This window comes from Monopterus albus, unplaced genomic scaffold (assembly GCF_001952655.1).
Source record: "Monopterus albus unplaced genomic scaffold, M_albus_1.0 scaffold51.1, whole genome shotgun sequence".
Lineage (NCBI taxonomy): Eukaryota > Metazoa > Chordata > Actinopteri > Synbranchiformes > Synbranchidae > Monopterus > Monopterus albus.
The window spans coordinates 6,291,708-6,314,760 of NW_018127931.1; the positions used below are offsets into that span (position 1 = coordinate 6,291,708).

Genomic DNA, 23,053 nt, shown 5'->3' on the forward strand with positions numbered 1-23,053 from the left:
TTCATGCTGACATGTCATCATCTACAGTGAGAAGATCAGTGATAACTTACAAATGTTTATTTGCTGGAGAGACACAGAGATTACATGACACATAAAACTATTTGCTTTTTGTTTACAATATGAATTCAGAATTCTATATATATTCTTTACTGGCATGGAAAGTACCATTTAATGCTCAGATTTATTGTGTTTGGAACCTCCCATCACATTTCCATTAGTTCCTTATTGGTGTCTCTGTTGTCATGTGTCCCTGAGTCATGCGGTTATTCTGCAGACCTGTTGAGCCTGTTTTTTTTTTCCATATCTTTATTGAAAGCACACATGTTTATTTCACTGGGAGGTAGTTTCATTTTATCTTGTAAAATATTCATGGGTGGTGTTCTTTCTGCACTGGATTTGAAACAGTTTTGTTTCTGTGAGGTATCAATCAAGACAGCAAATGTATTGTTGATTTCACTTTATTTCATGAAAAGCCTGTTTTGGTTCAGAAAACATGAAAATCAAGCATGCCTCATTAATCTTAATTGCTATAACTATTTAGCTTATTTTAATAACTTTAGCTGCTGTGAAGCTCTCTAAATTCACCAGTAAACAGGCCTGCCTACTTTAATACTTTTTGTAATAAACTATTAAATCATGCACTGACAAAGATTGTCAGAGTGAATTGATTGTGTCTAAAAATAGCCTTTCTGTGGTTTGAATGTTTTATTACACCCAGCACCGTCCACTGAATCTATTCAATGAAGCCCACTGAGAAAGCATTAAGCCTGTGTGAGAGCAGGCGGTACCGATGACACCTTGTTGTTCTTGAGCAACAGATATGACATTTTCAAAGTGATACTGAACCTACTTTGTCTGGTTTGAAGATTGAAATGTGCCCTTTTTAATCTTTGTTAAACATGTGTTTTAATTCTTCAAAGAAGAACCCCTGACATTCATGATAAGGGTTAAGTTTCTCGCGGTCGGCCTCGTTGATCGTTTACAGTATTGTTTACATTTGACGCGGTGACTTGCGGAAGCTTGAGCTCAGAAAAATTTCTAACCTCCCACGTTCAGTGAACGCAGCATTAACACATTCTCGAGCGCAGGCCACAGTACATCAGTGGCGTAGGCTCTGAAACAGCATTCCTTACGTATTTTCACGAATCTGCAGTAACGCTACAATAACAAGATGATTAGTGAAAAATACCCCAGGTCTTCTATTGAAGACGACTTTAACTATGGCACAAATGTTGCTACAGCCAGCATCCAGATACGTATGGGTAAGTACAGTAAGAGTTAATGTAGCATAAGGGTGGTAATGTTAGTTTATCAGAAGCTTGCCACGTCACTGACGCTAGTTAATGCTAATGTTAACTATAGTTAATGCTAATGTTAACTACTGTTACAGTATTTCACTTATCGTTAAAGACCATTTACTAACGTGATTTCAGATACCCTAGAAGTCAGCATGTTAGCCAGATATTACTAGTTAAAAATAAGGCTAGCTAACAGCTAACAGACGATCATAGATCTATATAGTGTATCTATACTCCAAACCATTAACGATATGACTTTAAGCATAACTAACTGTTAATGTTATATAACGTTACAGTATATTTTTCCCAACGTCATTAGCTTAAATACCACGTGACGTAACGTATAGGTGGTATTTACAGGTTTGGACAAATGCAGTAACAGCAGTAACTGTTGTCACTCGTTCACATTAAAGCAGCTGTTACGTTAATAACACAAGATGATGGTGTTTTCAAGTCGTTGCCTCCGGTTCAACACCTGTAATGCCCTGTCTTCTGTCCTTGTTGCTAAGACTTCCTCAGGAAGGTGTACACCCTCCTGAGCTTGCAGATCATCCTGACCACAGCCACCTCTGCCCTCTTCATGTTTTCTCATACCATCAGGGATTTTGTGCACGCCAGGTGAGGATGGTGTCTAACCAAGATGTGAAAGATCAAATGCAAAGATAATATATGACAGTTTCATGACCCACTTAACACTGAAAGATTAGAAAACCAGTGACTTTTCCTTGACAAACCTTTCATTCTGGTACGGCTAACACCCCCTAAAAAGGGTGGTTGGATGTATAATGCTTCCAAAACCGCACATTATTCCTGTTTTGATACTTGATTAAAAACATTATAGACATCTTGTATATGCAGTTGTCTTTTCTTACTTAAAACCTGATTGTATAATTGTTGGTTGATGTACAGTACATCTTTTATGAATAACATTTATGAAGCTTTTGTTGGCATCTTGTCCAACTGTAATATGGCTTCTTCTTCAGCCCTGCTGTGGTTTTGGTTTCGGCTCTGGGCTCTCTGGTTGTCCTGGTGGCCCTGGCCATATACAGGCACCAACATCCAGTCAACCTCTACCTGCTGATTGTATTTGTAAGTCTTTCATTTTTACAGTTTATTAAGTAGTTAATTGTTTTGTCTCAGCACTCAGTCTTAGGGAATAGAACATTTAGATTAGCTGACTAATGAATAGTGGCAGAGTGGGGCAGTGGGTAGCGCTGTTGCCTTACAGCAAGAAGGTTCCATGGTTCGAGCCCCGGCAAACACGGGGCCTTTCTTTGTGGAGTTTGCATGTTCTCCCCTGTGTCTGCGTGGGTTCTCTCCGAGTACTCCGGCTTCCTCCCACAGTCCAAAAACATGCTTAGGTTGATTGGCAACTCTGAATTTCCCCTAGGAGTGAGTGTGAGCATGTGTGGTTCTTTGTCTATGTGTCAGCCCTGTGATAGACTGGCAGCCTGTCCAGGGTGTAACCCAAGTCTTGCCCAGTGTCAGCTGGGATTGGCGCCAGCCCTCCCGCAACCCTATTCAGGAATAAGCGGTATAGATAATGGATGACTGGTGAATGTAATATCAAGCTTGAGTTTCACTGTAATATATTTTATGCAGAGGGGTTCAGTGTATATTTACCCAATCTATGTATTTACCTATTTCATTTTGCAATAATGGATTAGCTGACCTGTGCCTGTAACATTTATGTATTTATAGCTTTTAGGTGGTTAGCATGTTGGTGCCACTAATTGTTTGTTGTTTGCAGACTCTGCTGGAGGCTGTTTCTGTGGCCACAGCTTGTAAGTAATCTTTTTAAGGAGCTGTCACTATCCATTCTTTGAGCTTGTTGCCAGCTTGTCCTAACTGCACAGTTATTCTCTCCACAGTGACTTTCTATGAATACTCCACTGTACTACAAGCCTTGTTCCTGACCTGTGCCGTGTTTGCTGGACTGACAGCTTACACATTCCAGTCCAAGAGAGACTTCAGCAAAATGGGAGCAGGGTAAGTGTGTCATGGCTTCTGCTACATATAGGATATACTGTATCTCAGATCCCTTATCCATGTTACTTGTGTCTTCTCCTCATGTAATCTGAAGTGACACCTGCTTCTGATGACGGTGGCTCATCTGCTTGTGGATCAAACGAAGTTGTTACTCGACGATTTTCATCCTCCTGTGTGACTGAGTGAAAGTAATGAATGTGTTTATTGCTGAAAGTCATCAGAGTTTCTTCTTCTCTCTGACTGTATTACTGATAGAAGAAATTGATTGTAGATCTTGAAGAGAAAAACTCAATGAATGAAGAAAGTTTTTTACTGAACACAGATCCTCTACTAACTAGATGGTGAAACTGAAAACAACTAAAACATACGCTGAAAAAACATAGAAAAATTAACTGAAATAGGTTTTTAGGTCAAAGACGTTTCACCTCTCATCCAAGAGGCTTCATCAGTTGTGCCCGACTGGCGTTAAGTCGGAGATAATTATCCCCATCGGTGGTGTTTCAGTCCTTTGATGGCCAACAATGTCCCCTGTGGACCGATGCCTATTGTCCTGGTGGGCATGTTTGGGCAGAAATATTAAAACAGAGTTCTAGATGGATGACAAGTTGTGTCTTAGTCCACCACCCCTATTTAGTGAGGGGTGTTCCATTTGGACAACAATTGCTTCTTTGACTCCTCTCTCAAACCAACTATGTTCTCTGGAGAGGATCTGGACTTCACTGTCCTCAAAAGAATGTCCTTTGTCCTTCAGGTGGAGGTGGACTGCTGACTCTGGTCCACTGGAGTTGGCCCTCCTGTGTTGGGCCATGTGTTTGTGAAGCGGCCTCTTAGTTTCACCAATGTACAAGTCGTTACACTCCTGACTACACTTAATTGCATACACCACATCACTCTGTTTATGTCTGGGTGTTTTGTCCTTTGGGTGGACCAGTCTCTGCCGCAGGGTGTTCCCTGGTTTAAAGTTGACTGGGATATTGTGGTTGTGAAAGATCCTTTTTAACTTCTCTGATAAACCAGCCACATAATGGATGACAGTGTCATCCCCTCTGGCTTCTGGTTTCTCCCTCTTGGTGTTGGGCCTCTTCCTTACTTTGGCGAAGGCCCACTTGGGGTATCCACAAGCCTCTCTTGGATGAGAGGTGAAACGTCTTCGACCTAAAAACCTAGTTTTTTCAGCTTACTATGACCTGGATGACTGAGAATCTGCACAAACTAAAGCATACATTTGTGAGCTCTGTGATTTGTATAGAACTGTGGTGATGATGAGACGAGGTTTTAAATCAGTCTGAGCAGCCACGGTCTCCAGTCACCAACAGATTTCCAAATAAAGAGGTGAAGAGAAATCCTTGAAGGATGGTCTAGTGCTTATGGCTCCACAGAGATCCCCCCCTCAATCCTAATTACTCAAAGCAGAAATAAGAGCTTTGAGACAGTCTTCAAGATGGAACACCATACTGGCTTCAAAGTTCATGGATGAGTGAAGAAAAATCAGATAAGGGAATTGAGATGTAGCCATGTTCTGGACAGTGATTTTAACAGTGTAACTGTATCCTTCCTCTAGGGTTGCTCACTCACAATGTCTGCTCTGTTCTGTCCTTATAGACTGTTCGCCTGCCTGTGGATCCTTATCATTGCAGGCTTTATGAGGGTGAGTGGAACTGTGTCACATTCATGTGTTTATTTCATATGAAAGAATTGATGGTACTCTACCGTGCCTGTATTTAGTTGGCCAATGCAGCAACTTGATGATGATGATGATGATGATGATGGATTAAGCCCGGTTCAGTTTTTTTTGTTTGGCCCCACTGACATTAATGAGGAAACTGAGTGTTCTTTTAAGTCCCAGCAGCAAAAAGAGAAAGGAAGAAAGATATTAACAAACTGAGTGAAAACAGAGAAAGATTCAAAGGAAGACAAAGTAAAAAGAGAAAGGAACAAACAGAAAGTAAAAGAAACAACAAAAGACGTGGAGGCTGTGGAACAGGATTGTCCACATACTTGTTGCCCATTTAGATTGGAACACTAATATTGCAGCGTTCAAAATAGCCAGTTCTTGTTGGAATAAAACATCCCTTTACTCTGCACCCAACACACTTTGCTTACGTAACAGTAAGTAGAATCCTCTTTACTGTCATTGTAACAACAACATTTTGTTTGGAGCTGAAGGCCCCATGCCACTGCGTGTGTACACACTGGACAGTGACATCATCCAGTAAAGGCACTGCTTTGACCAATCATGTAGGGGCATGATCGGGCTGTGGACACCCACAGGAAGAATACTCCTTTGTTTACCTTGTTAGCATTAGCAATCACTGCTATTCACTGTTGATTTCTGGCCACAGTTAATGCACCATAGCAACACGCCATGCATTTTGTTAGTACTAGATGTTAAAAACACCCTGGTGGTAGAATTGGTGCTAAGGTAGAAAAGGCTACATTAGCAGCATGGCTAACCAAAACACAACAGAAACTCATGGGCTGGATTGGGAATGAAGTCACTCATGTTGACTCCTCACAATGTGACCGTTACACACCAACAAGACTCTGCAACCCCCCACCCCCCAACCACCGCAGCCCCATTCATAAAAACACAGCAGGGACCTGCGTTTTACCAGACTCAGTCTAAACACCTGCTAAAACTGTAAAGAGAAACCTTCAGCCTCACACGACCCCCTTTTCATACTGACTCTGTTCTCTTTGCAGTTCTTCTTCAACAGTGACAGCATAGAGCTGGTCATGGCTGGAGCCGGGGCGCTGGTCTTCTGCGGCTTCATCATCTATGACACCAGCCTGCTGATGAAGCAGCTCTCCCCTGAGGAGCACATCCTGGCCTCCATCAACCTCTACCTGGACATTGTCAACCTCTTCCTGCATATCCTGCGTGTCCTCGACTCTATGAAGAAGCACTGAAAACTGCAGTACCACTTCAAACTGCTTTACTTAGTTGTAACAGCTTGTTGTTGATCCAACAGCTTTACTGGAAACCCACAGGTATGCCTGTGCTGTGATTACCCTGTGTTTATGTGAGTGTTACTGTACTGAAGTTCATCAAATGTGAGACTTCAGGGAGGTATCTTAATAAATCAAAAAATCTGTGTGTGCCTGGTGAACTGTCTTTCCAGGCAGCTGGATTATGTGCTTCATTTTATTTTACCCTTCTACTTCTTGTAACTGACTCTGCCTTTGCATTAAGTAGATCTATATCAGTGAAGTTGTGTTTTCTTATGATCCAAAATGTACTGAATCAGCTGTGTGACTTAAATGTACACTACCAATAGCGCCCCCAACTGGCCTAATTGCTGCTCATCTGTTTTGGTGCAAGAAAGGCTTTCCTTTTTCCAAAGTATATTTTTCAGTACAGCAGAATGTCTCAGCAGACTTTCAGATCTATAATTCCACTAATTTATTGTTGAATGTACTACTGCACCCCTCATATGGTCCACACCTGTTAATGCTTTACAGTACAATACAAGAAGATTATACATTGTATGTTGGTAGTGTAAATGTGCACAGTGTTTGGAATCAGAAGCTAAAACTCTTCTGAACTTGGTGAAGATTTAAATCTAAATGTTTTGGATAAATAGTAGGTGATATATCTTATGGAGTTTCAAGCATTGAAACTCCATAAGATATATCCCCCCCCATATAGTAGAGGCAAATTATTTGATGTGATTGTATAAAAATTTAGAGGATATATCAACAGCCTTAAAAATACTAAATACTACTAACGGGGTTTATACTTTTTTAAAATCAATATTTATTTGTTTTTAAAAACTTAATCTAAATTATAAAGATTTTTTTCCAAGTTCCAATGGTGGTCAAGGGTACTTATTATAAGAGTTGTGTAGAAACATTGATTGCCATTTTGTCTTTATACAATAGATGTGACCTTCTAACTAGACAATAAATTTCATGCAGAACAGACAACTGAAATTAATGGCCATGCACTGGGGGAAATTCCTGAAAACATCTCGAATTCATTGCTCTGAACATCTGTAAGCTATGACATTACATCAGAGCTGTAAGCTTTAGTCCACTAGCTAAAGAAGCTGATAGTTTAAAAGTATTGCTGGAAAAGTTGAGAAGTAAATGACATACTGCCAATGTTGGAAGTAGAACTAAAATGATTAAAATTTGGAAAGAGCAAATGCTTTGGATTAGTATCAGACAAATTAACTGCATTACTAAATACTGAATCTGAAATGCATTACCCCAAAGAAGTTGCTGCTGAAATCTATTGCCTGAGAAGAAGGGAGACAAAATGCACTGACCTGTTCACATGTTAAAACAGGGAACAACGCAGTGAGATAAGTCAAAGTTCAAGTTCTGTAAGGCAAGGGAAATGCAGATGGTTTGTGCTTGATGATATTGTGTTAAATTGAAGTATCAGCTCTGAAAGGAGTAGTATTTCATTATCTTGTTATACTTTAGCTATTAGTATATAAAAAAGTAAGTAAAAATGCTAAAATATATGGTAGTTTCACTAAGTTAAATTAAGACATGAAATGTAAAGAAAAATAAGGACATATTGTAGGAGGGCTACAATGAGGGAAAAAAGATTACATCAGAATCAGAATCAGCTTTATTGGCCAGATGTGTTGGACACAAGGAATCTGACTCTGGTACAGTGGCTATCAGTGTGTATGTACATGCTCTTCTGTAAGGCAACAAGTAAACAAGATAAGACAGAGAACAAGGAAAGAAATAGAATGTCCAAACAAGAAAAATGAATGTGCATTAGAAAAATACAAATAAAGTATTTGTAAATATACCAATACATATCCAATTTGGTTGAAGGTTGTATATATACAAGGTGTTGCACTGAGGGTTGTTGTTCTATTTTACAGTCATCGATTAGATGTTCATCAGAGTGACGGTGCAGGGGAAGAAACTGTGTTTCTGGTTGTTTTGGCGTACAGTGTCCTGTAGTGCTATCCAGAGGGGAGGAGCTCAGACAGATTTCCAGGGTGTGAGGGGTCTGCAGGAATCTTCACTGCTCCCCTCTTGACCCGTGAGGTGGACATGTCCTCCATGGAGGGCAGGCTGGCACTAATGATGTTTTCTACAGTCCTGACTGTCTGCTGAAGCAGATTCCTGTTCTGTTTGGAATCAAACCAGACAGTGATGGAAGAGCAGAGAACAGTCTTGATGATTCCTCTGTATCAGCAGCTCCTGGGGCAGGTTGAACTTCCTGAGCTGGCGCACAAAGTACATCCTCTCTGGACATCCACTTCAGGTCCTGTGAGATAATGGAGCCTAGAAACTTGAAGGACTCTACTGCTGATACAGTGCTGCTGAGTATGGTGTGGTGGTGGTGGGGGCTCTTCCTAAAGTCTACTGTCACCTCCACTGTTTTGAGTATGTTCTGCTCCAGTTTGTTCTGACCACACCACAAGGCCAGCTGTTCAACCTCTTGTCAGTAAGCCAATATGTCACTGTCTTGGATGAGACTGATGACTGTTGTGTCATGTGCAAACTTCAGGAGTTTAACAAAGGGATCCTATAGCAATAATATTTATATAGCTAAGGAGTCAAATAAAAAAAAAAACATAAGTATGAACACATACTCATAAGGGTGCAGAAGGCATTTACTGAAATAATTTAGATAGAAGAGACTTCTAAAGTCTGACAAATTTAGCCTAACTAAATTTAGTGAGTTACAGTTGTATTTGTGATTTTTGATTGGCAATTTAAATCATCCAGTTTTCCCCAGATCTCTTTTGCATATTAACTGTAATAAAATAAATATTTAATTGTATCATCTCTGGCTTTACAAAAAACACATTTGTTGATGAGTTCTACAAATTTTGAGATGTAAGAGCTAGTATGAGATTATGCACAAATTTGTACTGAATTTTTTCTTAATTGAATTAACAACAGTCTGTGGGTGAGAATAACACAGTTATATGGGGAAGCATGTTTTTACTCCCGAATCTTAGAAAATTTGGAGTTTTACTCCAGGTGAATTTTCCACCTGGAGTAATTTTCCACCTGGAGTAATTTTCCATCTGTAGCCTAGACTAATTCACGCTGTAACCTGGCCGTGTCATTTACAAAGACTCTAGCTGTTCAGGGTCATCAACTTTAGAATCACACTAAGAATAGAATTTATTACCTATTGATATTTTTATATTAAGTAGGAAAGGTGTCAGAACTCACAAGTTACTCAAAACTATAAATGTGAGAATTATCGAAATGGTTAATGTTGATTTTGAACGCAGCCCAATCGGTCTGCTGCCGCTTCACCTCTACGTCATTTCCGTCTCACAACCTTCTCCGAGAGTTTTGTCTAAGATGGCGTCAATGCAGTTAACAGATGAGGAGCTTTTCTCCGAATTAAAGCGCTTTGGTTTCACTCCAGGCCCTGTTACCGAAAACACACGCCCGGTGTATTTGAAGAAACTGAAGAAGCTTCGCGAGGAGCAACAGCAGCGGGGCTCCAGACTGGGTAAAACCCGTAGCAGCGGGGCCATCAACACTACCACTGGCGGCGGCAACACGAGTCCCGCCCAGCCAGTCATGACGTCACGCACCTGAGCTCTAGCAGGAGACCGGACCGGAAGTCTTCTGTCCTCGGCTTCAGCTCCGACGAGTCGGACGTCGAAATTCCACTGAAACGAAAGGGCCTCAGCCACAGCGTCAGGGTAGACCGAAGTCCCAGTTCGTCACAGCAACCGAAGACAAGGCCAGTTACAGCAGCGAGTGTGGCTTTCAAGAATGAGTATGATGCTGGGAGTACCCTGAATAGCAACAATTCTTCCCCGGGTCCAGATGGACAGAGAAATGTTTCGCTCGGCTGGAGAGTTCGTGCCAGATCCAGCTCTGAGGCGGAAGGGAGGGAAGACGAGGAATCAGAAGGCGAGGACGATTATATGGGGGAAACGGAGAAGAACTCGCGATCTTTAAATGGTTGTGGGGGGTCTAACTTGAACACTAGCAAGCTAGCAGGGGATTACTCCGACTCTGACGAGGAGGTGCTTGGGGGCTTTGGCGCCCGACACCGAAAGCTGGATCTGTTGGAACCCAGACGGAGCCACCCAAAAGCGTCGTTCTCTTCCCGCGGAGTTGGCCGAGGTTCTCAGACGGGTGGGGCAGCCAGAGAGGTTAACCCGCCTGGCAGTCTAAACATGGTGCGACGATGGAGGGGGGAGGACGAGGAAGACGAGATAAAGAGAAGGGACACGGGCCCATCGGGAGGCTTGCGGGGCCACTACTTTCCCAAGAAGCCCATCTACGTGTCCCTCAACGACAACCATCGAGGAGAGGCCGGCAAAAACAACCACGTCGACAGCGAGGATGGAGCTTCCAGAAGCAGCACGTTCAGCATTGGTTTGAGACCGCGCTTCTCCAACTACAGCAGCCTGTCCCAGACCTACAGGGGCAACCACTCCAATCACAGCGCTCCCAACCACTCATACAGCCAGGCCCTGCTGAAGCATAAGCTCTCTGCACCGGAGGAGGAGCTGCTCCAGCAGTTCAAAAGAGAAGAAGTGGCTTCCTCTGGCAACTTATTTAGCGCTCACTACCTGTCCTGGTTCTTGCTCATGGCAGCCTGCCTCTTCTTCCTGCTGCTGGGCCTCATGTACCTTAGGATGAGGGGCTCTGGATCATCTGAGGTGGATGGAGTCAGTAAGTATCACACAGGGTGTGCGATGTAAGCTTTTCCACATGAAAAAGATGCCTACTGACAATTTAATGTCGCTGTTTTAAGTAGATGGAGGAGGCACAGTTGTGGGATTTGTTTGATAAATTGAAAGAGTGACATACTACCTGCTGTTGAATACACCTGCAGTGGAGTTTACTACAACTTCCTATCGTGGCAAAAACAGATGGGGTTTTTTCAGGCTTTGGAAGATTCACAAAAATGATCTTTTTTTTTTTTATCACAAATGCAAAATGAATACGTTTGAACAGAAATATAAAAAAACTACTATAAAGCCTATTGCACATTTTAAAAAGTATAGACTATGCCATACAGCCATTAGCTGTCACAGCTTCAACCAAGATTGAGGTATCTATCAGTTTCACCACCGACAATTTAGTGCTATAAACCTGCACACTTCACATGGATTTTTACTCTTGTCTGCACCCTTCTCCCTAGTTTGAGTGGGGGAATATTGTTCCACAGCAAAGACCAGCACCATGGAGTGCTCTGCCAAAATGACACGACATTGCATGTTTAGTAAAAAAGCTTTCATCTCAAGGCCGGAGTCACACAGATCACTCTCCTACATTGAGAAAACACAGGGGTCTTGGATGGTGGAGATGTGTTGTTTCATGCACTGGTGGAATGATCCAGGAAGCCATGTTGGAGGAGCAGATTTATGTGTTTGGAGCTTACTAGCCTCCAGAACACAGCACAGTGGTTTGTAATACTCACAGACAGGGCTGTACAACTCTGAGAAGTTAATCAAAAGGCAGCTACTTTATCTTTCATTGTTAGGATCTTGAGGTGAACTGCAGAAATAACATGTACGTGATCTTCCATTGCAGCACCTTGCTGGAGGATGTCGTGTTGCTTTGCAGAAAAAGCTGAACCAAATCTAGCTTTTATTTTCCCTGTGTGATGCTGCATTGTTGTGCGTTGTGCTGGTCCCTGTTGCATGATACACTCCCCCCATTGAATGAGAAGGGCTGCATCTTTCATGCAGAGTGAAAGTCTGTGTGGATGTGGTCTGATCCATCTGTTTCCACTACTTGTGTTTCTTCATAAGACATCAGCCTGATATTTCAGGCAGGTGGGTATGTATCACTAGCTATCTAACTGAATATTATACACTATTCACCAGACTACCAAGGCTTCACCTTGTGTAAACAGACAATAACCACAAACCCAGAGCACACATCAGTGCGCACAGTCCTGTGTTCAATCGATCCCTCCTGTTGGTGCACTCACTAGCTGTGCTTTTTCATAACCAGAGCCAGCTACCATATCATAACGTAATCCATTCCTCTATAAGAAATGTTGGCACTATTGTTGGTTCAGTCTTGGCCCCCAACAGGTTCTAGATGGTGGTGTTTATGGTGTGTTTGTGTGATCAAGCAAATCATTTTTCAGCAGTCTCCAAGCTGCGGCCCAAACTTTCATCTTGATATATGGATGAATTAAAAGGTTAAGGTTAAAAACTTGATCAACTGAATAATCTCATAGATGCCAAAGATGTGCAGACACACAGGGATGCACATTTCTGCCAGTGGTTTCACTGGATTCAGTTGTCTACATCAGATTCAGAATGCATTGAGATGAATAAAATGCTTTTGCGCCCCATTCTTGCATTTAGTAAACATGTTGAGCGCATTCCCTTCCATGTGAAACAGCTTTCTACAAAGTTTGACACCTGCTTTTTTTTTTTACATGCAGATTTCATTGGGACTTTTGTGCCAAATGTGTTGAAAGGTGTTTCTATTTTTTTGTCTTTTCATCCTATTTAAAAGCCAGCAAGCTACAGTTCTTGCATTAATGAATTGTGTGTCTGTGAGATGGCAGTGTTCCGAGGGCCTAGCTAATGTGGTGAGGTTTCCCACCTTGAACTTCCTGTACAGGCAATGGCGTGTGTTAAGTAGTGTCTGTACTACACTAACATTCCATTCCTCCAGACATGCCATCAGATTGTAAAAGACCAAGCGTTTCATTGCTTTTACCCATCTTGTCTCTTTGCATGATTATTGTGTTGGGTTTTAATGAACATGCTGTTGTTTCTGCGCTTTTACCCATCTTGTCTCTTTGCATGTTTATTGTGTTAGGTTTTAATGAACACGCTGTTGTTTCTATTCCCTGACTTTGTCTCTTTCTCCTTTTGTTACAGTTAAGAGCCATCCTTTTGGCAATGAGTTTGATGCTACATATGTAAGTAGATCTATTCCCCGGACTGTCTCTATTAGTTCTGTGTACAGTAAAGATGCGCTGATTGCAATTTTCTTGGCTGATTCTGATTTTGTTTTTTGTTTTTTTTATTAAGTCTGATCTGCCGATTCTAATTTTGGCCGCTTCCAATTTTCTTTCTTTCTAAGAACTGTTATCGATAGCATATACAGACATTTTTGTGACTTCTTGTTAATGAAAAATTGAATTGTAAAAAAAACAAAACAAAACAAAAACTTTATATTGTTGTCATTTTCAGTAGCTGCATTCTTCCAGTTTAACTTTCATTCATATCATTCATATAATCTGTAATTTAAGCTTCAGAATGTAATTGTTTGAAGCACGACTTTCAATATTTGGATCAAGTAACTCATGAATAATGTGTCAGATTTCGTAGCTACTGCTGATGTCTCTATATGTCAGGCATATATTAAACAACATTTAAGTAAATACAAGTATTGGTTCAGATTCTGCAGACACCCAATATTAAAGAACTTGGATCAGGATTGGGGCCAAAAAAACTTGATCAGGACGTTGCTACTAGATTTTATTATTTTGCTTTTTTAAAATGTTTTCCAGCTATTAAAAGCTGTGTCTCAATTCAGGGGCCACATTCTTCAAAGGACACAGTCTACGAAGGTGTGGCCTATGTAGCCGTTGTAGGCCACGGAGGCTAGACCATGGGCCACGCTGCTCCTGTCGCCTAGCAACCTTGGCAGCTGAGCCATGAAGGATTCACCAATTGGATCCTTCGGTGCCTGGCGAAAGGACGCGTTTCTTGGCTGCATTTGAAGGAGCCTTCGAAATGGGGCGGCCTTGTTGCGATGCTTCGGTCTTCACATGCAGCCTTCAAACAATGCGTCCCCTGAATTGGAACACAGAAAATATGCTCTCAGAAAGTTATTCAGTTTAACTAAATGTTTACTGTCTGCAGGACAAGGCGGAGAAGGACCTGATTCTAAAGCTACTGCTCAGCCTACATGACCACCTGGCCCACATCGCTGGTAGCTATTACCTCTCTGCACTATACTATGTGGCCACAGACTGTGTAGAGCTGTGCAGAGTAAAGCATTTTCTCTTTCTGGTCACAGTATCAGTACACATTCATTCATATTCACAGGACAAATGAAAGTAAGCAAAATCCGGTAGTGTGTAGCACAAGACATTATTAGACTATATCATGAGAATAACTATCACACTATTGCAGTTTGAGAGAGTTGCTGTAATGTAGGAAATACAGATTGAAAACGCATGAAACCAATTTCCAGATTCTATGATGCCAGTAGAGTAGTGGGTTGTGGAGAGCCATTGTGTTGACCCAAGCAGTTAGCTCTTTTTGATACTGTGATTGCAGGCCAGCATGACTGTGGAGACCAGAAGCATCCCAACAGGAGTCTGTCCATAGACGAGGCCTCTGCATATTTACTGGTACATTTACACACTAATATCCCTGCCTGTTGAACAAAACCTGTTGCATCGCTATTATCTCTGTGTTACTTGAACAAGCAGAGATTTCAGTGGTCAATATATTCAGTGAATTTTGCAGAAGGATCACTTTGGAAGAATACAGCAGAGTGTTTTCTCTAGGCTGTTTGTTTTGGTTATGATGTTATGAGTGTTGAGAGCATAAGTGGAGCTGTGTTTTTCCTGTTACTGGAGGGTGGAGCTTTTGTAAAGGTCCCAGCATAGCTTTTTTTTTCTCACTTACAAGATTATAGATAGTCTTTTTTTTTGTCCTAAAAGATTTGTTTTCTCAGCCAGTACACATTTCACACAGAAATGTAGTTATCCACACAGCAACACACTTATGCAAGGACCTTTATTGTCATCCCACACAGTTGCATTTATACTTTTACAGTACAATGATGACATGATATTGCACTGCTGGAGTCAAAAGTTGATGTATGGGCCACTTGGAAGCTGATATGTGCTGTTCCTCTCACCTGCACCGTGTGTCTTTTTGTTCAGACTCAGAATTGGGAGTTTGAAAATCTGACTCATACTTCTCTGGAGTGGATCATCAGGACAGGCCGGGATGTTGGGATAAGGTAACACACAATATTCATGTGAAACGGTGTTGCAGAAACAGCAGTGTGTGGATGTGAGGACAGTTCTCACTCTGTGTGTGTGCGTGTGTGTGTGTGTGTGTGTGTGTGTGTGTGTGTGCAGGCTGATTGGGCAGGGAGCTGACGAACCAGTGACCGACGTGTCCGAGATCTCGCGGCTGGAGTCCACACATCCAAAGATGCCCTTTGCTTGTCGCTTCCGCCGAGCGTTCTTCACCGTCATCAGCAGAGTCTTCCTCATTGCAGCTGGTGAGATTAACCACACCACATAAACAACAGCAGGCCTGAAAAATGTTAACCTTGATCTGTTAGTGTCACCAATGATGACTAAATGTAAACCGACAATTAATGAAAACATTCTTGGCAAGCGCTTTCGCTTTCGTGTTAAAATAACACAGTAGAAATGAGATATGCAACAATATGTAGCGCATGTTTTTCTTTGGGAATTCCGTTCAAATTGTATTAAATTTTCTATGTTAAGAGAAAATAAGATGAGAAAATACGGATGGAACTGAAGGATGGGTTTGGTTTGGTTTTTCAACTTGGTCTTAAAACAATATTGACATACCTGTAAGTAGATGAGAAAAGGTCTTAGCCTCTGTAACTAACTACTTTCCATGCAGTCCCTGGAGCCTGCACTGAAAAATACAATAGACAAAATGAGACAGATAAACACCACAAACCATGTTCTGCTGTGTACAAGCCACAGTTGAGGCAGGAATAAACAGGAGAAAAGGATGGAGCAACTCTGAAATGCCACGCATGTACAAATATAATCCAGAAACCAGTTCAGAGCTTGGTTTTACTGGTAAAGACACAAACTGCAAAATACTCCACTCCAGCTGTAGGGTTGCAGCAGTATGCCAGTTTCACGGTATGCCATGGTATGAAAAATTATAGTTATCATATCATTCACATTTGTTTAATACTGGTATTAAAGAAAAAAAAAACACAGTGTGTGCGCACCTTTTTTCCCCGACTGACTGTAAGACTGTCAACGGGTGCCACACGCACACATGTGGCGGATAAATGGCAGAGAAAAGGAGGCCGAGTTCACCGAACTCCGTCCACCAAAAAGGAAATTAAAATCAGCAGCGCAGGATTACTTTGGATAGACCAAAAAAAGCACACCTTTCAGAACCCCATCCCTCCAGGTGTGTCCCATTTATAACTTTCATCCCAAACTATAAAATGTGTGAGCATATAAACGTCGGTCATAAAATGCGCTATCGAAATAATTTTCCTTATTGTTTGTTTGCTAACCTCTCATTTACAACGGACTCACAGTGATCCTGATATCACCCCATCAAGAAATACGCCTGGCTTTATGAAGCTTTGCCAGCTCACATAGGAGAGTGTGAGTGAAGTTGCAGATGGGATCAGTCTGGCTGCGCTGTTGTGCACCTACAATAAGTTAGCAGCTATTTTGATAATTGCTGTGATGGAATTTCTCACTGTTGCTAGGATTTTTACAAACCAGTCATCTGATTAATGGAGAAAATAATCAGCTGGTTAATCCATAATGAAACTAGTCAATAGATGCACTTAGATACAAAGAAGTTCAAAAGAATGCATGATTCATTCAAGATTCAAGATTTTTATTTCCCATTTATGCATAAACAGACAGTCTAGGCATATAGGAGTTCTTGTGCAGCTCTCCTTTGGAGTCAGCTAAGGAGTCAAAAGCCAGAAAGAACACTTGGTCTTAAAATAGAAAAGTTACATAAAGGCGACAAAGTATTAAAACCACAATACACAAAAATAGGTCGGTAGTATTTCCCACGCTGTCCGCCCTGCTGTGCCTGAGGCTGTAGTTTCTGTGTCTGAGCAGAGAGTGAGCTGGGTGGCATGGATCCCTGATTATATTCTCTGCCTTTTTATGACAGCGCTGTGTGTATAGTGTGTCCATAGCAGGCAGTTCAGTCCCAGTGATCCTCTCTGCAGTCTTTATGACCCTTTGAAGAGCCTTCCTCTCTGCCTGTGTGGTGTTACCATACCAGACTGTGATGCCAGTAGTGAGGATGCTCTCTACCAGTCCTCTATAAGCCTGGGTGAGAGAGCGACGGTTCAGCCCAGATTTTCTGAGCCGCCTGATGAAGTATAGCCACTGCTGGGCTTTCTTCACTGTGGCAGCTGTGTTCAGTGACCAGCTCAGGTCAGATGTCACCTGAAGGCCCAGGAACTTGTGGCTGTCAGCCCTCTCCACCTCGGACCCTTTGATGGTCAGAGGCAGCAGAGGGGAGGGGTTCTTCCTCCAGTGGTGTTGAATGCAGAACTGTAATCCAGGAAGAGCATCCCAGCATACGTACTGCTGTTATCCAGGTGTTTCTGGGTATGGAATAAAGCCAGAGCTGTCGCATCGTCCACTGATCTGTTGGGGCGGTAGGCAAAGTGGAGGGGATCTACAGTGTCCGGGACCATGTGGTTAATGTGTGTGAGGACCAGTTTCTTTAAGCACTTCATGGCGACTGATGTGAGCGCCACTGGCCTGAAGTCATTCAGACTGGATGTGTCTGATGTCTTAGGGACCGGTATGATAATGGACTTTTTGAAAATGCCAGGAACTACTGCTTGGGTTAAAGACAAGTTGAAGATGTCTGTATACACACTAGCTAGTTAATCCCCATAGGCTCTCAACACTCTAGGGGGGGACAATGTCTGGTCCTGCTGCCTTATGGGGGTTTACCTGTTTCAGGGCCTTCAGGACCTGTGTGTGTGCGTCACCTGAAAAACGGTGTCCCCCAGGTTGCAGGGGGATTTTGAGGAGGTATCTGTGTTCATCCTGTCAAACCTCGCATAGAAGTTGTTGAGGCTGTCTGGGAGGGTGGCATCCTGGGGGCCTGTGTTTGTTGATTTGTTCCTGTACTTTGACTGCCTGGATTCCCTGCCACATACTTCGCGTGTTGTTATTCATATAGTTGCTCTCCAGTTTTTGGAAGTATGCTCTCTTTGCAGCTCTAATGGACTTCTGTAGCTCATACCGGGCTTTCCTGTACTCTGCTTGGTCCCCTGACTTAAAAGCCTCTCGTCTCTTCCTGATTTTCTGTCTTATATCCCTAGTAAACCAGGGTTTTTGGTTGGGGGAAAACGTGCACCGTTCTAGCAGGTGCGCATATGGACGTGCACTAGCTGATGTAGGCACTCACAGTCTCTGTATATTCATGGATGTCGTCTGTGGCCCCTTTGAGGATGCTCCAGTCTGTGGCCTCTAGACAGCCCTGCAGGCTGGCCTGTGCACAGTCGTTCCAGGTGTTAACAGTTCTCATTGAGACTGGTTTCGCCTTGAGTCATTTGGTGTAAACAGTGTGAGTGCAAGGCTATTAATGTAATGATATAATAGTATAACAGAATAGGATTTACTGTATAGTATATTTTTCTGCACCGAGTAACCTACTACTACTTTTATAATGCTTAAATACATTTTTGTGATAATGTCAGAATCGGCTTTATTGGCCATGTGTGTTAAACACACGAGGAGTTTGACTCTGGTACATTGGCTCTCAGTGTGCAAGTACGATGTTCTTCTATAAGGCAACGAGTAAACAAGATAAGACTGAGAGAACAATAAATGAAAAAGAATGTGCAAACCAGAAAAGGGAATGCACATTTGAAAAATAAAAATAAAGTTCTTATAAAATACTGTATATGTGTATATACACACAGTTTAGATGCAGTTTTCAAATAAATATATATGAAAGTATATTTACAACATATTGCACTGAGGGGTTGTCATTGTAGATTCAGAGGTCAGTGTGACAGGTCTGTAGTAATTCAGTCCACTGATGGAGTGTTTCTTGGGAACCAGGAGAATGCTGGAGCATTTAAAGCAGGTGACTGTGATCTGTTGAACATAAGTGTAAAGGCTGGGGCCAGCTGATCAGCACATGCTTTCAGGCAGGAGAGATTCACTCTGTCTGGGCCCGGTGCCTTGTTGCCTCTTGAGCTTTTTAAAAAGGCCACAAACATCCTTTTCACAGATTTCCAGGCTGGGGGAAAGGGAGGTGATGTTTCAGTTCCATGCTAGCTATCTGGTTGGCCAGGTGCTGTAGTGTGCTAGTGTGGGTCTGCAGTCTTATTTACACTCTGACCAGAATGAATGATGAAAATTCTCTGGGAGAATAAAATGGTTTGCAGTTGATGAGTCTTAGCCCACGTTGCAAGTTTTTTTTCCAATGCTGTGACATCTTTACACCAACCTTCATTTATGTAGAAGCGAATTTCGCCTCCTCTCATTTTCCAGGCTAACTCCTTTATGTGATCTGCTCTGTATACCTGGAATCCCTGTATTTATATTACACTGTCCCAAGCACAGAGCAGCAGAGCTTGAGAAGTCAGAATTAGTCCGGTTGACAAGAAGAACATTTTTTTGGCTAGAGATTTACTAGGTGGATAGACTGGAGCGGCCTCTGGGTCCCTCTCTATCATAACTTAACCAGGGCCCCTACTCTCTTCCCTCACTGGCGCTTTCTCCAACTCCCATAGAGGGCAGCTGCCCGTGAAAGTCTTAAGTTTGCAACCCTGTCCAGCTGTCAAATGTGCAAAGTACAAGCCTCCAAATGAACTCTGAGCACAGCTTGAGAAGTAAACACTGTCTAACAACAGCAAACCTACTGGAACCTTGTAGTGTGAACTGCATCATAACTGGTTGCCCTAGCAGTTGTGTTTGAACCTGTGATTCCTGTGTATCTCTGTGTGCAGTGGTAGGCTGTCTGTGGGGTGTGGTCTGCTACATGAAGTATCGCTGGAGGAGACAGGAGGAGGAGACCAGGCAGATGTATGACATGGTGGAGAGGATCATCGGTAAGGAACACCACGCGCTCACCTTATGTTTGTACTTACAGAAAGAGTGGCGTGTTGAGATACACTGCTGTTTGCTGGCTCACAGAGAGATTAGGAATGAATTATCACTTTTATCTGTTTGTCCAGTACTAAGATGGTCCCTAGCATGTTGCATCACTGAAACTGGAAGCAGTGGAAAACTCAGGAAACTGATATCTGGCTTCTGACAAAGCTAACACAAACTATCCATGATAAATTAGTAACATGAAGTATTACTGCATAGAGGCGCCTAAATCACAGTGAACACAGTTGGTTTGGAAAAATATTTACTGATTGCACACTTTTGTGTTCTAATTCAAATGGATCACATTACCATTTTTGCCCATCAGTCTACACTCAATAAGCCATAATGACAGTGAAAACATGGTTCTAGAAATTTCTTCTGATTAAATAAAAATGAAAAACTAAAATCTCTCATTTACAAAAGTATTCAGATCCTAAACTGTGGCAGGTGTAGCTTTCTGAAGCTCTTGTGTGTTTATATGCACATGAAGTCCTGGTGTTCAATGGCACTGGAATTCATGGACTTGTAGGTTCCTCTCTGAGTGCTCTATCACCATAGTCCTTTGTTTTCCCTGACTATTTTGTTCAGATGTGTTGAGGAGCCACAATGAGGCTTGCCAAGAGAACCAGGACCTGCAGCCCTATCTGCCCATCCCCCATGTCAGAGACTCCCTGGTTCAGCCTCAGGACCGGTCAGTACCAACGCTGCTACAGCTGGACCATAATCCAGATAGAACATTTCATGAGAGTTATGTGTATAACATATTACAGGAAGAAAATGAAGAAGATTTGGGATCAGGCTATGCGCTTCCTCTCAGCTAACGAGTCCAGAATCCGAACAGAGACCCAGAGGATTGGTGGAGCAGACTTCCTGGTCTGGAGGTGGATCCAGCCTTCTCTCAGTTGTGACAAGTCCTCCTTGATGCCCTCCAAAGTCTGGCAGGGGAAAGGTAACACACATGAGAGCACACACAAATTATGTGTACATTCTGGCTTGAGACAAACCTCCTCCATGCGGGAGTCAGCATTGGTCTTTGACACTGAAGTGAGTGCTATAGACATAAGGTCTGCTGTAGAAGAAGAAACCAGGACAAACCGAACTGACAAAATGAATAGATGTATTGGTTAATGACAGCAGTTGAGTTGTGAGCTACACTGACATTTAAAATGGGAGGTGACAAAGCTAGAGGCACTCAACTTTAATGGACGCACATATGCTTTCCTCTTGTAAAAGTGGACCAAAGTATTTGAAAACACTTCTAATAAAGTACAAGTCTCGCCTCTATGCTGCTTGTCCTAGTATATTTTGTTCCTCATTCTGGGCAGCAATTTGCTGAATACTGTCACCAATGGTTGGGTTGTTAGTGTCACTGGGCCAGTTGAAGTGGGTATTCAGGGTTTGACTTGAAGAATCTTAGTCGACTGATGAATTTGGCTGGTCGACTTTCAGGGGGCAGCCCTAATGCAGTGTGAATATGAACAAAGTAAAGTGAACATTTTGTTATGAGTACCTTCTGATTACCATGAACACATGTTCGCTGGACTGTACTGAACCAGCTGTGTTCTGACATGATCATCATGATCATCAGCTCATTGAGATTTCATCTCTCTTCTTCAGCTTTCCCTCTGGACCGGAGGAATTCACCTCCCAACAGCCTGACTCCATGTCTGAAGATCAGAAACATGTTTGACCCAGTCATGTGAGTACTTGTCTCTGCTGCTTGTTTGCTGAGCTGTGAAGGTCTACCGAACGTTGTCTTTTCCCCAGTTTGACTCCCTGCTTGTAACATCTTTGTGTCTTTAGGGAGGTTGGGGAGAACTGGGATTTAGCCATTCATGAGGCTATCCTGGAGAAGTGCAGTGACAATGATGGCATCGTGCACATCGCCGTTGACAAGAACTCACGAGAGGTATGCTCCGTCCAGTGAGCGCCCGTTCATGTCCCACTTTTATGCTTGTACCTTCAGTGATGTTACCCTGCGCTTCCTGGTCTCTCCACAGGGCTGTGTCTATGTGAAGTGTCTCTCTGCAGAGCACTCAGGGAAGGCCTTCAAGGCACTTCATGGTTCCTGGTTTGATGGTAAAGTCCACACTTAATAACATACTTACAGCTCATCAGATGTGCAACAGGATTACTTAAGGTCTAATAAAGGCAGTTATTCATTCAAAACAATATCTCTGTTTGATTACAATGACTGTAGTGCAGAGTTCAGGCATTAATTGATAAAATGTAACATGTTTGTGAGGGGCTGCTGCAGGAATATTCGGTTGGGTTCTCGACTGACGTGCTACAGCTAAAAGTCCTTTGGGTTAAAAAGACGAGACAAAACAAAAAGCTAATGTAAGTTCATATGTAATGTAAACGATGATAGACACTGTGGCATCATGACTGCTAAATCACTGAAATGCTAAACCTGTTGTACATTCAGAAGGTAGAACTATGAATGTCACAGTCTGCCATTGCTCCATAGGCCATACAGTCCATCCAGAAAGTATTCACAGCACTTACCTTTTTCCATGTTTTGTTAGGCTACAGCCTTATTCAAAAATGGATTAAATTCATTATTGTCCTCAAAATTCTACAAACAATACTCCATAATGACAATGTGAAAACAGTTTGTTTGAAATCTATGCAAATGTATTAAAAATAAAAAACAAAAAAAGTGCTCAATAATAATGCAGTGTTTCTACTACAGAAATTATAATGATCACGACCAACTTTAGAGGCAATGTTTAGTTTTATGAGATTTACCTTCTGATTTTGGTTAAATAAAATACAACAGGAGGCTTGTGTTTTTAGCCTTTGCAGGACCATGGCCCTCTGTTAGGACAAAATTGTTTCACAGCCTCCAACCAAAAGGTCAAGTTTGGGAGCGCATGGTGTCAGAGTCAGCAATTTAACGAGGGTACATGTTCATACCTTAAACTGGTTGCTGTCTGTAGCTCCATCCTGTCCTCTCTGCTGGACGCACCTGCTCTGCTGTAGAGGAGCTGCC

The 23,053-nt window shown here is 42.3% G+C and overlaps 2 protein-coding genes across 2 annotated transcripts in view; both read left to right on the forward strand.

The window, feature by feature from the left end:
- The first annotated feature begins 997 nt into the window (after positions 1-997).
- On the forward strand, positions 998-6,915 carry tmbim4 (transmembrane BAX inhibitor motif containing 4). Its single transcript, XM_020601309.1, has 7 exons — positions 998-1,262; positions 1,808-1,916; positions 2,282-2,387; positions 3,049-3,082; positions 3,170-3,287; positions 4,890-4,935; positions 5,991-6,915. Exons 1-7 carry the CDS (start codon positions 1,172-1,174, stop codon positions 6,195-6,197), a joined length of 711 nt encoding a protein of 236 aa, XP_020456965.1. The 5' UTR covers positions 998-1,171; the 3' UTR covers positions 6,198-6,915.
- A 2,570-nt stretch (positions 6,916-9,485) lies between these two features.
- The window catches only part of lemd3 (LEM domain containing 3), a 16,321-nt gene continuing 2,753 nt past the window's right edge, over positions 9,486-23,053 (forward strand). Inside the window, 13 exon segments of the mRNA XM_020601308.1 lie at positions 9,486-9,786; positions 9,789-10,916; positions 13,094-13,134; positions 14,084-14,153; positions 14,504-14,577; positions 15,118-15,197; positions 15,319-15,464; positions 19,914-20,015; positions 20,647-20,749; positions 20,829-21,007; positions 21,676-21,757; positions 21,862-21,967; positions 22,059-22,137. Coding sequence (XP_020456964.1) covers positions 9,582-9,786; positions 9,789-10,916; positions 13,094-13,134; positions 14,084-14,153; positions 14,504-14,577; positions 15,118-15,197; positions 15,319-15,464; positions 19,914-20,015; positions 20,647-20,749; positions 20,829-21,007; positions 21,676-21,757; positions 21,862-21,967; positions 22,059-22,137 — 2,395 coding nt within the window. The 5' untranslated portion in view covers positions 9,486-9,581.

Coding starts and splice junctions, on each gene's coding strand:
- tmbim4 (XM_020601309.1), top strand. CDS start 1,172: ATGATTAGTGAAAAATACCCCAGGTCTTCTATTGAAGACGACTTTAAC. Junction 1,917..2,281: donor AGGGATTTTGTGCACGCCAG/GTGAGGATGGTG, acceptor CTTCTTCTTCAG/CCCTGCTGTGGTTTTGGTTT. Junction 3,083..3,169: donor TGTTTCTGTGGCCACAGCTT/GTAAGTAATCTT, acceptor TTCTCTCCACAG/TGACTTTCTATGAATACTCC.